We start from the raw sequence: 15,884 nt of genomic DNA, 5'->3' as shown, positions 1-15,884 counted from the left end.
AAATCAATATCACCAAGAGAACTACCCCATAGGTTCGGTGGAGCCGAATGCCAATGACGTCACGAAGCGAAAATAGCCGAACACTGTCGATGCCGCCGCACTGAGCGTCACTACCCTGCACAGAGTCGTGTGACTGTATCTGCTGCGTGTGTGTTTGTGTGGAGTTTGTTTGCATGGTCAACATGAGTTGCTACATCCAAGTGTGCGAAGAAGAGAATGATGAGCCCATCGAGATCCCCACCGAAGATGACAGCACCTTACTGCTATCAACTTTGGTGGCGCAGTTCCCCGGCGCTTGTGGTCTCAAGTATCGCCATGCCGAGAGCCGCGGTATGCGTGGCGTGAGGCTGGTTGATGGACGCCTTCATGCACCTGACGAAGGCTGGAACTATGTGTTTGTCTGCGTGTTCCCCAAAGGTGAGCGTTTTGGGGGTTTCTATCATGGTGTATAGGTTTAGTTTTCATGGCGACCGTTGGTGTTAAGGCTGTGGTGCGCCACGCCAGGCCATTGACGCGCATGCACACTGCGTTCATCAAGTTGGACGCGTATCATCTGATTATGACTGAATAAACAAGCTTCTGTGACATTTTTGTCGTATTTTATTTTAAACACCTTTTCTTAAAGGATAGACGTACCAAGATGAAGTGGTAGTCCTCAACATGGCGCAGGGAAGGACTGGGGCTGTCCTCCTGCCGGCCGGTGAGGCGGCCTCCGGAAACCGCCCGAGCCAGCCAAGCCTCGTCCTCCACAGACCAGGCGCTCACTGTATGGGGAGATTTATATTTTCACCACCGATCATGTTGACATCGGTTTTGTTGGCCATTTCTTGAAATTCAGAGAAGTTAAATACTATCTAAGAGAATCATAATCCAGCAACATATTGCCGCGACCTTGAGCAAAGACCCAAGCAGCTTAACTAATCCGGTAACATTTTAAGGTAAATTTGCAGTCACGCCGCACTGTTAGAAAGTAAAAAATAAATTTTTGTAGTGTTTAGACCTAATATGACCTTCATTTCTGACGGAAATTAGCCGTTTTTTATAGAAGTTTTTTCGTTGGACATTTTCCGGAAAAAAAATAATGGCAAAGTACACCAAGAAACACTAGAAAAACAAAAACCAGACCTTACCTAACTGACTCTCGCCATATGATGGAATCACCTATTTCGGTAAATTTGCATTGTCACACCTTTCACTTTTAGCAAGTAAATAATATATTTTTCTAGTGTGTGTGTGTGTGTTTAGACCGAATATGACCTTCATTTTTGGCGGAAATTAGCCGGGTTTTTTTTTTGAGATTTATTTTTTCGTTTGACGTTTTCCGGAAAAAAGTGGCTAAGCGACTAATACACAAAAAAAAAACACTAGAAGAACCTAAACCTAACTGACTCTCACCATATGATGGAATCACCTATTTCTTACCTTATTGGCCTGGTTCTTGTTCGTCGTTGCATTCTGGGATTCTTACCCAACGCCACATATGTTGGTCTTTGCGATATTTACATTCCGTCTTGCTCTTTGTACACTTTACTGAGGTTGGAAGAACACCATGCGATCGAAAAATGCTATAGTTTCTACGTTTTTTCCCCAAAACTCGCAATCAGCTCCATATACTTTAAGTGACCTCCATCGCAGACTTCCATGGTCGAAACTGAACTTGAATTTGAAGATATGAGACCCAAAATAAAACTCGATTTTGATTGGGCCAAATATACTGCGAATTAAACCCAAAATCATTTTATAATTGGTTGCAAAAACAAAAACGCTTTTGATTGGCTGCGTGACGTGTACGCATGCGCTTGATGATTTATGAAGGAGACGCGAGAGAGACAGTGTTGGAGGTGAGTCAGGCGATAATGGAGGAAGAGTAATGGAAGAAAATATAAAAAATTTGGATATGCTACCTCCGTTATTGTACATCTCCGCCAGTTATGTAATAAATGAAAATTATCTTATAATTAGACGTCTTATTAGAATATGATAATAGATTAGTGGTAGGAATGTGCGGTGTGTAAATGCATAAATACCAGTTTGTGTTGGTTATCCCTGTATTTAGGTCTTCAAACTTTCCCGTGGTATTGACATGTTTTGAATGATTTTGACCTTCATTTCTATCAGAAATCACCGGTTTTTTATGTACCTCTCCATAACCAACGGTAATGAGGGGACCCCGGGATCACAAAAACTAGTGATTTCTGACATGAAGGTCCAAATCGTTCAAAACAAAACCAAAAAATCAGAAAAACATAGCTTGTACAGTATATCCAGCCAAATGTAATGTAACCAGAATTTGCCACTGAAATGCTGGTAAAATTATCGTTTCGGTTGGTATCCATAGTTTAGACGATTCCAAGACACTTTTCTAGTATTTTTTTCCCGCTCATGACTACTTTCAGAAAAAATTGCAATACATTGTTGGAAAATTCTATTTTTTCTATGTTCTTGTTGGAAGCTGAAATTTTTTTTCCAATGATTTTGACGTTTTTGGAAGATTCTGACCATTTCTACTGCAAATCACTACACTTTGAGCTTCCACCCTCCCTATTCCAACGATAATAAGGGACCCCCAGTGGGAACCAGGGGTATTGGGTCGGGGAAAATCACAAATGAGTAGTAGTTTTCGATAGAAATGAAGGTCAGAATAATGCTAACCTAACCTAACCCAACCCAACCCAATAGAGAAGATCTAGACAAAGTTCTTATAATATCCGAGCAGGATAGGACTCGTAGCAATGGATTCAAGTTTGATAAGTTTAGGTTTAGGAGGGAGATAGGAAGGAACTGGTTCACAAATAGGGTGGCGGACGAGTGGAACAAGCTTAGCAATTTTTTAGTAAGTGCTGGAATGCTGAAAAGTTTTAAAAGGAGGCTAGATAGATTCATGGATGATAGTGTGGTAGTAAATCTTGACAGAACATAAGAAAATAAGGAGTCTGCAATAGGCCGGTTGGCCTGTGCATGGTAGCTCCTGTCGAGAGAGGAGCTGAGTGATTACATATTATTAATCATGATAATTTACCAAAAATGGGGATATACAGCAACTTATATTATTGTTGGTAATGCAATTTTGTCTTGATGTTTCATACTATCAACCTAGACTTTTTTCCTGCAGCAACATAAATTATTTATTGTAGGCAAGAGAAACCATCCTCGTCTAACTTCAAATGATTGAGGGTTTTATTTGACCTGTTTTAGGATATGTTTGGAATGTTGGTTAGGTTTAGTTTCAATTTTTATATTGTCACCAAGCACTTATTCACTTTAAAAAGGAGGAAAACCCATAAGCCAGGAGTTGCTTTTCCATCCTCCCATTTCTTTCTATTCATCACTTGAATTTGTTAATTGAAGATTTGTACAGTACTATCATACATATATCAATATTTACCGAGGAAAACACACAATTAGTAATAATTATTTACAGAGTAGCCCGCTTAAGAAGTCCGTTTTCTTTTCTAGAAAATGTTCCAAAGGTGTCTTCTTTGTAGTAGTCTGACATACAAAGTATTGCCTATACATTTGCAGGGTTAGGTTCTCAAAATGGCCGCACATCTGCGAATAACATTGGGGGGGGGGTACATTTTACTTGTGTACAAAGAAATGTATATTCCATTTGTGTTTGCCCTTAGTACAACTATTTCTTTTACCTGTAGTGTTGTGTGTGTAGATACACACACAACACAAAAATAAATAATAATTGGAAAATCCTCTAGCATAATTAGAAAAAAAATATTAAAAATGTGAGTATCCTCAAGTCGGTGCTCGATTAAGAAACTACTGTAATAGAGCACTGACTTGAAGGTAGACTCGTTTTTTTGATAAATTAATTTCTGATTATTTGTGAGTATTTTCCAATTTATTATTTATTTGTATCTTTTGTGTGTATACACAGATTTACAATACAGGCGAAGGAAATTACTGTCTCAAGAACGAATTGCTCCCTGTCCCAGCCGCGAAAATGATGACAACTTTAAAACTACCCACAGACATTCTTGGGTACATCCAGAGTGTCATCCGAGAATAACGGAGAACCGCGAACTGTGGGGGGGGGTTTATCTGGCTTTAAGATTCATTTGTTCTAATGTTTTATGTATACAGTATGCAAATACAATACGGTATTCATTACCTGTACAGTGCTGTATCTTGTTTCATCTGCACCAGTGAAATTTTTGGAGTGATTTCCTTTTGAACCTGTAAACACCTCTCCCATCATATAAAGGAAGTCCTATTAGTTAAATTTGTTTAAGTACTAATTCAGAAAAAAATATAAATTAAAAGAAATTCCACTCGACTTGCCTCTTTGACCCAAGAAAACCCTCCCTCTTCTTGAGGGAGGCTCGTTACATTGTATTTTAAACAAGGATGGATACCCTCCAGCTCAATTCTTGGTCAACTAATATTTTTGTTTATTGGCATAGAGTGGTTCCTGATTAGCTGAAATTTTATTCCTTTTTCTAGTCTATAACTAGATTTTCATTATTTAATATGTATACTTTTCTTGGATTTTTAAAACTTTTTTTTTTTTTTTCATACTGATAAGATTTGTGTAGATGAATGGGTATTGTGGCTCCTAATAATGGTTTAGTTCTTAAAATGTTGAGAAAATTCCTAGGCTTAAGATTATAATGGTAGAACCTGGTACTGTATTTACACTAAAAAATAATTGAACAGCTAGTTACATAATGAGCAATGCCTAAGCATACTAGTTATGCATTATGGCTCATAATGAGGAAAATTTAAATGTTCAATTAACAAGTGAATTTTAAAGTAATTTTATATGTGGCCCCCCTACATCTTTGCTTTTTGGTAGCCATTTTGGGTTTAAGGTACTGTACCATAGTTCATAATTGGAATGGAAATAGTTCTGTTAGTACATCTCCCGTGGTTCCTTGCACACCTTATTTCTTGAGTGGCTTGTTTGACATTCTGATTTTCATATTTCCCTAGTGGTGATTATACTAATATTGGTCTAATTTTGTTGATTTATTGTAAGTGACTGGTCTGTTAGGGGCATAACCTGGAATTCTTTAAGCCACTGCAAGTACAGTACTGTACAGTGTACTGTACTATATATAGGTAATGGGGGTCTGCATTCTGACTGGGCAACATTACAGTACCTGGCCAAATCAAATAAATAATTGTTACTCCATTGACCACCAAATAAAAGTTTGTGGTTTGAATTATTTTTGTATTTTACTCTTTTTTATTATTTCCCCAAAATTACGCCAGAAAAATTATTCTATTAATTTTCTCTAAATTTCAGGAATGGAGGCCATTGGTTCCCAAGGTATGCACATTTGTGGCTTGAGTCGTTTTATTTTTTATTTGGATTTTATGGAATTCTGTCTTTTTTTTTCTCTTTTTTCTTTTTTTTTCTTTCTTTCTCTCTCTCTCTCTCTCTCTCTCTCTCTCTCTCTCTCTCTCTTTCTTTCTCTCTCTCTCTCTCTCTCTCTCTCTCTCTCTCTCTCTCTCTATTATCTGTAATCTGTACAAGTTGAGTAATTTACCTGTTATCTCTCTTGGCAGCTCTTTTGCTGAAATCAGACCAATTGAGTGTTGAGAGGTGTTACATTCATGCTGTGGTTGTGTGCCTTCAGTAAAACTAGGTGGGAACAGGTAGTTAAAATCAAAAGTAAGGTACCGTTGACAACAGAAGTTTGTCCCAGTCCAATTTGCATATGAGGCTGATGATCTGGTAACATTATGGGGAAGAGTTGACAGATAGGTTTTAAATTACTTAAGATTTATGGTTGGAGATTGTCTAAGAAAACATTTTCTGTATTTAACTTAAATATTATCACAGTAAATTGTAGGAATATAATGTTACAGTGGTCCCTCGGTTAACGAGCATAATTCGTTCCAGAAGGTTGCTCGTTAACCGAAACCATTGTTTCAATGGGTTTTTGGGTAATTGGTTCCTGCTCACCGAAAATTACATACAAACGAAAAATAAATGCAGCAAAGTACTTACTTTGAGGTGTGCATGCAGAAGGCTCCTGATTGATGATGATGGGAATTAGAATGGGGGTGGAGGAGGAGGGAGAAGAGAAGGCATTAGGGTGGAAGAGAAGTCACCCCGTGCTGCCATTTCACCCATAAAGTTTTAGTTCACTTGGTGTAATTCAAGATTATTTTCTTTGAATCAACACTGCACTGCGCTATATATTATCAATATGTAAAATATATTTCAATGACCAATAATTTGACTGGAAACAGAAAAAAACGGTTTGTCTCAAACAAGATGTTCCTTCCTCTGAACCTGTAAACAAACTGACGCCAAGCTTGGTGTGTTGAGTGGCTGTTTGGCGCACATAAAACTAGTTTCATGTACTTCAATTATGTTCAGTAATTGTTAAAATGACTAAAAAAAATTAATATAAAACTTTTAAAATGATTGAATAGTACAACCTTCTTGATATTTACTAAAATGGTAAGGAAATTTAAGTCCTAGAACCGATTACTGTTTTGGCGGACATGCTACAGCTAGTGAGCAAGCGAAAACATGTTGAGGGGCGCTCGTAAGGAATTCGTTAATCGGGGGACTGCTCGTTTACCGAAGTGAAGAATCTTATGGAAGGTAATTCATTAACCGAAATTTTAATAACCGAGGGATCACTGTATTAAGAATTATGACGTTCCTGCTGAATGGTTCAGAATTGGAGAACAAGACGTATCATTAATGGTGATGCCAACGAGGATTTCTCGAGCTTAATGGTATTTTCAGTATAAAGTAGTCATATTTTTTAATAACATTCCAATAAATTCCTCCAATTTACACATTTGTACAATTGAGTTGCATACTGTACAATAAAATTTTTCTTAGGCTTTCGCTGATCATAAATCTTAGGTAATTGGTAATTTAAAATGTCGACTCTTCCCCATACAGTGTTACCAGATCACCTGCCTCGTATCATGTAATTGGGTTCAGCTTTTGCTGTTGAGAGTACCTGTACAGCAGTTGCATATGAGAATTTACCTAAGGGAGTATAGGTGATTTACTTGAGGGGGAATCTTAAAATTTCTAATTGGAGTTTTTGAGTATTGGATAAGTTAATTTTTTGTGGGCATCTAAAAAATCTAGGTTAAGAGAAGTCTGAAGTTTTTTAAATGGATGTTAATGTGAAATATACTTCAATTAACAGTTGGTATAATAAATATGTAAAGTTCAACATTTCAAAGTGGTCAACTGATTAGTAAATGTAGGCAAAAGGTTTATCAAGTGAATACCTAATAAAAACACCGTACAGTACCACATTTTATTTATATACTTTATTCTTTACCTTCCCTAACACTAAAAACTTCATTTGTCCTTCATTTCTGTGTACTTTGCCAGTAATAGAAGTCTTTCGATTTCTCAAAGCACACAACAGTATTCTGTTCCCACTGTTTTTCCTGAAAGCAGTGCCATCAGTGGTGGGTCTGGATTTCAAATCAAAGAAATCACTTGGTCAGATGTGGGCTGTAGGGAGAAGGGCCTGGCTAATTTTAGTGAGGGGAGGGGGGATGCATCTGGGCAGCATCCCCTTTAGTTCCTCCTTCGGGAGAAAGCAGTTTTTTAATTGGGCCAGAATAAGATCTTATGCTATAGATAGTCGGGTAAAATCCCGTATTTGGACCATGAACGTGCTAGAAAAGGGTTGACTTGTGAACTTCTTGGGATCAGAGATAGATTACTGGTGGATTCCTTCTTTTACTCGCGGTCTCGTGTGGTAAATCCAGGAGCTCTTGGCCTGAGACCATCCTTTGATTTCAATCTTGAGCATATGGCAAACCTTTATACAGAGACCACCAGACATCCCCGAAAGTTCTTAAGTTGCGAACACATCTTTTCAAGATGGGATGCCACCCTCGCTGCTTATTCTATTGGTTAGTTGAACCACCATAAGGATGCACTTGACATTTTATTTGCTTCATTGGTGGCATCTGTAGGTACATTAGTCTGAGAAAGGATCCTCCTTGGGGATGTCATGTCCATACTTGCACTCTTGGCCCACCTTGATACTGTCCAGTGATACGGGGTAGGGGGGCTCATAAGTGCCAAATACATTACTGCCTTGTATTGATGAATTTTCTTTGCAATGAAACTTTATTTGGAAACTTGACAGATGCTTAATTTTTTTGGAATTTATCATTTTCAATGTCAACTAGAAAGGTAAATTGTATTGCAGTAGTCAACTTACCTGAAACAAACACTCCAGTATTCAATTTTGTCAAAATACTAGGGCCCTGGTGGTTTCTAGCCCAAGTCGGGTTTTTGAAGCATTTGTTGTCAACTGGTAATGTTAGGTAGGTCTGAAGCTAGCACTTGTATATCCTACATGTGGAGTACAAGCCTTCCTACTGAACTCTCCTTTTCTATTTCTCGTAACAGATTTTCTTATCAATGGAAATGTTTATTGCATGCACTTAGCTTGGAAGTTTTAGCTTGTAGTCTTAGTATTTCACATTGTTAGGGACCAAGCTCATTCTGAAACAACTGTATAGGAAATTTTCCAAAAAAATACTAGTCACCTCTGTACCCAATACCTACAGTAGGAGGCATACAAGTGCTTTGCCAAAGTTAGAGAGGATGGGCACTATGTTTGGTAACGTTTTAAAGTTCCACAAATTTATGTACTGTATACCACAATTGTTTTAATATTGAAATTCTCCATTTTAGTACTGACTGGCATTTTTGAGTTGGGTGATTAAATTTGGGATTTTAAACTGGGTGTGGAGTATTGTCTTCTCCTACTTACAAACCTACAACTTTGTGGCAGACAATATAGACAGTACCTTGTTTTATGTTTTTTTGGAAATGGCTATAGGAACACTGACCACTTGCCATATAGCACAACACTGTCCTCTACCCGGCATGTAATAAATGTTGTCTGATGTCTGTTTTCACCTCAAATTTATCCACTTTCACCTCAAATTAACCACTTTCACTTTTTGAGGTATAGTTGACAAAGTACTGACAATCATTTTACACTATTTTAGTTTAATTTTTAATGTAATTGGGCAGATAACTATGCATGTCTGCACATCTCGAAGGTGGTTCTTGGTTGATAGTTTTAACCAAGCCTTGCATTGTGATTGTCAAATATTTTGGTCTTGGGGAATTAATTTGGGATGATAATGCATACAGTACTTGCAATCAAATACATTTTGTTTTTACATGTTATGTTGAGTAAATTGAAACTGATGATGTAACCTGCAGTAGACAGTTTTTAATTTAGTTTTTTATATCATTGGAATCTTGATTCTTCAGCAGACTTTATTCAAGAATCCTCAAAATATTCCAATAAATTCTATTAACCATCAGAAACACCCAAAGTTTAGAATAAATCTTGTAGTTCCTGTTGTTGCCCCTGTATTGTTCAGAACCTTATTTGCCTGTACAGTACTTACATATCCGGCTTTGGTATACTGAACTGTACGGTACTGTAATTTATGAATTTGGAAATGCTTAACTCGAAAGGAAACCCAATACACATGACACTGGAACACAGTTTACATATTTGCATATATAAAAACTAAGTATAGTATGTAGTATATGTGGCAACAATTTCATGAAAAGAAAATAATTTGGGTAATAGGTTTTTTTTTCAGCCTCAATGTGCCTGATCACCTACAATTTACCATCTCAAATGATATCTTAACATTAAGGGTATTGCTGTTGCTCATTACACTTACTGGTTGCTGTTCTGGCATCTCAAATCAATTGAAAAATACTGTAAAGTAAGAAATTGCAGGAAAGTTCTGTCAGGGTTCAGAGATTGGTTTAAAAAGATTCCATTTGTTTGTGAAGAATTTTGTTATACTGTGGCCAGTTAAAGTGCTCTAGAGTTTATGGTACATTCATTTCCTGTAGGTAAAGTTGTCAATAACATGGTTTCACCCAATATGAGATATATGTTCGTTTGTGTGAGGCCTAATTAATTAGTTTTGATTTTAGACAAAGCTGCATGTCACTAATTAAGGTGAAGCATCTGATAAAGCCTTAAAACTCAACTAATATTATGCCCCCTTGAATGGATAAATGGTTTTACTACTCTAGAAATTAGTTCACATGTGGAAACACATTTGGTCATTTGATAGTTCATGTTTTCATGCCATTTTGGTTTAAAATGACATATCCAGTACAGTGGTCCCTTGGTTAACGAACGGTTCGATTAACGAATTAGCCCCCATAAGGATTTTCAGTTCGATTAATCCTTATGACAAACACGTTTTGTTGTATGCATCAGCTGGTCAGCTAGTCCGCCAATACAGTAATCGGTTCTATGTTTGCATTTGTTTCCAGTGGATTAAATATCAAGAAGGTTGTGTTCTTTGATATTTTTGCATTTTTGTTTTTATTAAAATTTAGTCATTTTAAAATTTAGTTTTTATAATATATGCAGTGCAGGGAACTATTTTTTTGTGTGCCCATCAGCCGCTTGACTCGCTCGCCAAAGCGTCTTTGTTTAACTTTGTTTACAGTGGAGGAAACATCGTGTTTGTTGGTCTCTTGAATACAGAGTATTTTTATGTTTTTACATTAAAATTATTGGTCATTCTGAAATTTAGTTAACATATTGATAACATATAGCGCAGTGTAGTGTTGATTTAAATAAAATGTTAGAGAATCTGTCAGTCCAGAGGTTCCTGACATTATGATGGAAGGTGACTCGCCTTCCAAGAAGCATTATGCTTCTCTTCTCTTCTCCCTTCTCCTCCACCCCCACTTATAATTCCCACCATCATCAACCAGCAACATTCTACATACACACCTCAAAGTAAGTGTACTGTACTGCAATTTGTTTATACTTTGTATGTACTTTTCTGTGATCTGGAACCAATTACCCAATATCCCATTGAAATAATAGATTCGGTTAATGTGGAATGAATTGTGTTCGTTAATCGAGGTACCACTGTATTTAAAAAAAAAGGCTACCAGTGTATAAAAGTATGGGAAATAGCCAAGTTTAGTGCCATTCCTCTGATTTAGAAATTGGGAGCTTTTAGTAATTATGGACTAACCTGCTTCAGGATGTTATGAATGCTCTTAAATTTTAGTGAGAAGTTTTTTTTTCTCTTACTTGGCAGAAAATAAACGCAAGTCAGATGACCATCTTGAGAGTTCCATGTCAAAGACTAAGAGGATGGAGAGCAAGCAACGATGCTCGGACTTGATTGTCTTGGGACTGCCTTGGAAGACAACAGAAAAGGAATTGCGTGAATACTTTGAGCCTTTTGGAGAGGTTCTCATGGCACAGGTAAGTTTGTGGATTTGGTTGTTTTATTTGAAATGGTTGACAGTTGTGAGTTTTAAATTCTATTCAGTATGAAGATGTACAGTATATATAAAATTACTACTACTACAGATGAATTATGTATTTACAGGTTAAGAAAGACCCCAAGACCAGTCAAAGCAAAGGATTTGGGTTCATCAGGTTTGGCAATTACGAAACCCAAGTAAGAGTTTTGTCCCAGCGGCACATGATTGATGGGCGGCTCTGTGATGTCAAAATCCCCAATTCAAAGGTAGTTCATAGTTACATTTGCTTATGTAGTTAATTGTTGACCAGTTAGCCTGTTTTTTGGAAAGTGTTTTTCTCCCTTTCCCCCAAAACCCTGAAAGAATAGTCTGATCATATCAATGACATGATCAGACTTTATTATTACCGTAGTACTCTTTTTTTTATATGTATACCAATAGCAGGAATTTGTATGGTCTTGAACAGGAATGCATTGTTCAAGATGCTTCAAATGTGCTGATTTCTGGTCAACAAAGGTATTTCTTTGGAAGGTATATGTAGGTGTATACTGTTACATTATCTGATCCAAGAAATTAATCTTTTCCAGCAGGAAGGACAAATTCAGCAGGTGAACAGCAAAGTGTTCATTGGACGATGCACAGAAGACATAAGTGCTGATGATCTTCGTGAATACTTCAGCAAGTTTGGTGAGGTCACCGATGTTTTCATTCCTAAGCCATTCAGGGCTTTTGCCTTTGTTACTTTCTTAGATCCTGATGTAGCTCAGAGTCTCTGCGGTGAGGATCATATAGTGAAGGGCACGTCAGTTCATGTGTCAAATGCTGCACCCAAGAGTGACCCCAATCGTGGACCTTTTGGGCGTGGTGGACGCATGGGTGACGGGCGAGGATATGGTCAGGGTGGTTATGGGCAGGGAGGATATGGTCAGGGAATGAATAATGGTGGGAATTGGAATCAGAGTGGGAACCGTGAAATGCCCAACTTAGCAGCCTTGGGTACCTCACTGGGTCTTGGGGGTTCTGGGCAGGGTGGCCAAGGGAGTGGACAGAATGTTAACCCACTAAACATGGGAGCATTAACCATGCCCATGCTTGCTGCTCTTAGCCAGGCCAGCTGGGGTCTCCTAGGTAACCTGCAGCAGCAGAACCAAGATGGATCCCAGGCTCCGGGCGGCTACAACCAGGGAGGGCAGCCCAACCAGGGGGGAGGACCCACTAATAATCCTCCCCCAGTTAACCAGGGTGGGGGTCATGGAAGCTGGGGAACTGGTAGCTCAGGTGGTGGTTGGGGAGATGGCAGTCAGGGTGGGTCTTGGGGCCCTTCTCAGAGTAGGGAGAAGTACAACAGGTATGATATGTAAGAATGTTTGGCAGACCTGGGTGGGTGAGGAGTGGATGAGACATCAGGCCATGACAAGTAGAATGCTGAAGTAAAGACTTGTTTACATCAATTGAGTGACTGCTGTAAGCAACATCTTTTTATTACCTGCCTGCAAAGGCAGAGGGGGTGGCTCAGGGGTGTTCAAAGTGTGTGTGGGTCAAGTCAACACTCCCTCTTCCCTTGTCTAAAGCATGCTCTAGTTTTAGCCAAGTATTCACTTTAACTATAATGAATAATATTCACGCTTAGTGTGTATCGTTGGTGTGGTGATCATGTATGGGTGGGTGCTGGGGCCCAAGTACTTGGCCCTGAATGTTGTAGCAGTGTTTGATCACATGGTATGATTGTAAGGGCACTCCTCTCTTGCTGCGTGTAGCCTCCCGGGGCATGGGTGGTGGCAACTTTGCCAGAAGGAACGTGACCAACCGTGTGACAGCTACATTGTACTGAGAGTGGTATGGACGTGTGGATGGCAGAGCTTGCCAATGCCAGGGCCGTGCAGAACATTCGGTTCATTGGGTGTGTAAGTCTCAGTAGCGTGAGAGAGAGGCCCTCTGAATCCTTCAGGGAAGCGGAATGTTTCCTAGTGATCTAGGGTTCACTGGATTGATTTCACTTCTTTGATGGGTGGAGAGGATCTGAGGCAATCAGTACCATGAGCCTGGCTCCATACCGTTCTCATGAAATGCTGTTATTATATTAATGTTACAGTTGACAATTGATTTCCAACCTGCTTCACAACACCATTGTAATCTAAGGTCACACTTTATTGCTTACCCCATAGCTTAGCTGTTCGCCTTTTGTGAACAGTGTGGAACCAGGAGTCTTGTATATAGTGTGCGTTTGTTTACAGCAAGATTGTGAGAATGTTAGCAATTTCCTGCTTGGAATTTTCTCATGGTTCCATCTCCCCACTTATATTCAGGGACAAAGTTCTGTGTGGAATGGTTCTAAATGCTTGGAATTGCTGACAATTTCACGAGTTATAATCATGTTTCTCACTCTAATCACAGACTCAATATTTGCCAGTGTGAGGTGTGACCGAGGAAGCCCTGAGTGTGTAGACTAGGAAGGCCAAGCTATGAGTGTGTGACAATGCAACATATTGATATATTTTGAAAGTCCTATATGAGCATTGGCCTCTTTATTTTAATACTTCGTGTGCATCTCTAATAAGACAACCAAAAAGTGCATGAGTCTCATTGGCCTAGTGTAGACTCTGCCCCTTATTCCCTGCTCAACACATCTTGCTTAGCATTCTGTCAATGAGCACTGCACAAGTGTGAATTCAATGTTTAGGAAAGTAATCTCATTGTCCATAGTGTACTGGACAAGATTTGCAATTGTTTTTAAAATTCATTTAATGCAGATAAGTTTGTTTGAAACTGTGCATTAAAATTTATATTGCAGATGTTTTTGTCAGTTTCAAACTGTGCAAAAATGTGTTCATGGCAATAAGTCGTCTGCTTCACTTATATATAGATATATTCTGGGGAAGGGGCAACTACTACCTTGACCTCACCTGACCTCCCCTCTCAGTGTTGCCGAGGTCACTGACCTGGGAATCACAGTACAAAGTCTGTGTGTTGAGCATGGTGGTAAGAAGTGCCGGTCAGTTGGAAGCAGGAAGGCAGTCATCCTAGCATTAGATTCGAGCATCAAATCCAAATTCTTTGACTTCGGTCATTGTTTCAAGTGGCATTTACTTTAGTTAAGATTTTATCAAGCAGGTTTGAATCTCGATTCTATAGATGTTTGGCTGTTTGGTTAAAGTAGTTGGTATTTTCTGCTTAGGTATCAGTTGAATTGGCTTTACATATAGCTGTTCTTCACCCTTCCTGCTCTCCTCTGGCACGCGATGAAAGAAGGTATGACAGAGCCACGTACGATTAACAAGCAGGCCTTGTGTTTACCACAGGATCTTTCTCAGTCATAAGTGGAAGAATATTTTGTTTGAGTTTTTGGCATGAGTGAATTTCAGTACGGTTGACTAGTAGTTTCATAAACTACAAACATGATGCTGTTTTTTTTTTTTTTTTGTTTTTTTTTTCTCTCCATTCATTTCACCCAAGATTTTAATTCACATTATTCTTAGAATTTTCACCCATATACGAGGTGTACATGTACTCCATACGGGCTCTTTATGAAAAGTGTGTGCTGTGAGTTTTTAATGAAAACAAAAAAAATTATAGGAAGGTACAAAAGTTGTGCGTCCTGCTGTCAGGTGACCAGAGTGAGTTATGCGTGACCCAAAAGCCGGACTGGTATATTTACTTTCTCAGTTTGGTAAAGCCTTCCTTGGACAGAGCATGGAGTTGAGCATATATTAGCCATATTAGTGTGAACAAAATCTGTAGATCTCCATGTTTTCCCCTAGGAATGGCAATCATGTCAAGTTCACTAAAAAAGTGTTGTCATCTTCAACCTGTAACAACGTAATCTTGAAGGGGTGTGCACTGCAATTCATTAGGATGGGAAGGACCCAGTAGTTAGTGCCAGGGCCAGGCAGATATGAACTGTTGGTGATGCAAGATCGAAAGTATGGCCTAACATCTGCATGTATTTATGGTAGAATGATTTATGGACTTATGAAAATGTGGTGAAATTTGAGTATTATTGTATGGATTCTGAAACATGACAAAGAATGATATGTGAGATTTAAGTTGTAAAGGAGTTACAATGAATGTGGTGAGGCAGGAGTGAGGAGGAGTAAATAGGAAAATGAAATGAGCAATAAAGTCTTGAGGATGCTTTAGTGGGGCCCATTTTCTTGTTAAAAGTTGAAAATGGACCTTTCTAAAGTATTTTCCCTCAGACTGCTGGTCATGCAAGAATTTGGAGCGCTTTCTACTGTTGTCCTTTCGGGCGTGATTGTGAATGTTTGTATTGCTAGAATGCTCTGTCTAATAAACGATTCACAGCCAAATTGCCTTTGCTTTCTTGACCTTTGTATTAAAAGTGAAGTTTAAAATTTGGTCAATGGACAACTGCTGTTGCTGAGCATCGGATGTTTCATGGCGTTTTATTAGAAGAGCTACAGTTAACTTGGTAAGTCTAAAATGGTGTTCAAAAGTATTGTATGCAGTACATGTTGGTCAAATGAAATATTGACAATAGGTATTACAGGAGTAACAATACCCTAAGACTAGAAGTTGTTCCTGGTACCCGAAGTCTAGGGTTAGTTTTTAATTTTTACTTCAAAGGTGCAGTACATCACACCACACCACAAGTTGTCTTCATTATATAAACACTAATTTGTTTTAA

The 15,884-nt window shown here is 38.5% G+C and overlaps 1 protein-coding gene across 4 annotated transcripts; it reads left to right on the top strand.

Annotated features, from left to right (window-relative positions):
* Positions 1–64: 64 nt before the first annotated feature.
* Positions 65–15,546, top strand: LOC121858650 (TAR DNA-binding protein 43-like). Of its 4 annotated transcripts, none has more exons than XM_042355199.1 (5): positions 65–417; positions 5,261–5,284; positions 11,068–11,237; positions 11,365–11,505; positions 11,830–15,546. In XM_042355199.1, exons 1-5 carry the CDS (start codon positions 174–176, stop codon positions 12,598–12,600), a joined length of 1,350 nt encoding a protein of 449 aa, XP_042211133.1. In that variant the 5' UTR covers positions 65–173; the 3' UTR covers positions 12,601–15,546. The 4 variants fall into 4 exon arrangements, with proteins under 4 accessions (XP_042211133.1, XP_042211135.1, XP_042211132.1 ...); XM_042355198.1 differs by having other exon boundaries at positions 66–417; positions 11,827–15,546; XM_042355201.1 differs by lacking the exon at positions 5,261–5,284.
* Positions 15,547–15,884: the final 338 nt, after the last annotated feature.

The sequence above is a fragment of the Homarus americanus genome, unplaced genomic scaffold (genome assembly GCF_018991925.1).
Source record: "Homarus americanus isolate GMGI-L3 unplaced genomic scaffold, GMGI_Hamer_2.0 scaffold74, whole genome shotgun sequence".
Classification (NCBI taxonomy): Eukaryota; Metazoa; Arthropoda; class Malacostraca; order Decapoda; family Nephropidae; genus Homarus; species Homarus americanus.
The sequence above is the reverse complement of the archived record's forward strand: the minus strand, read 5'-3'. Positions and strand labels throughout refer to the sequence as shown.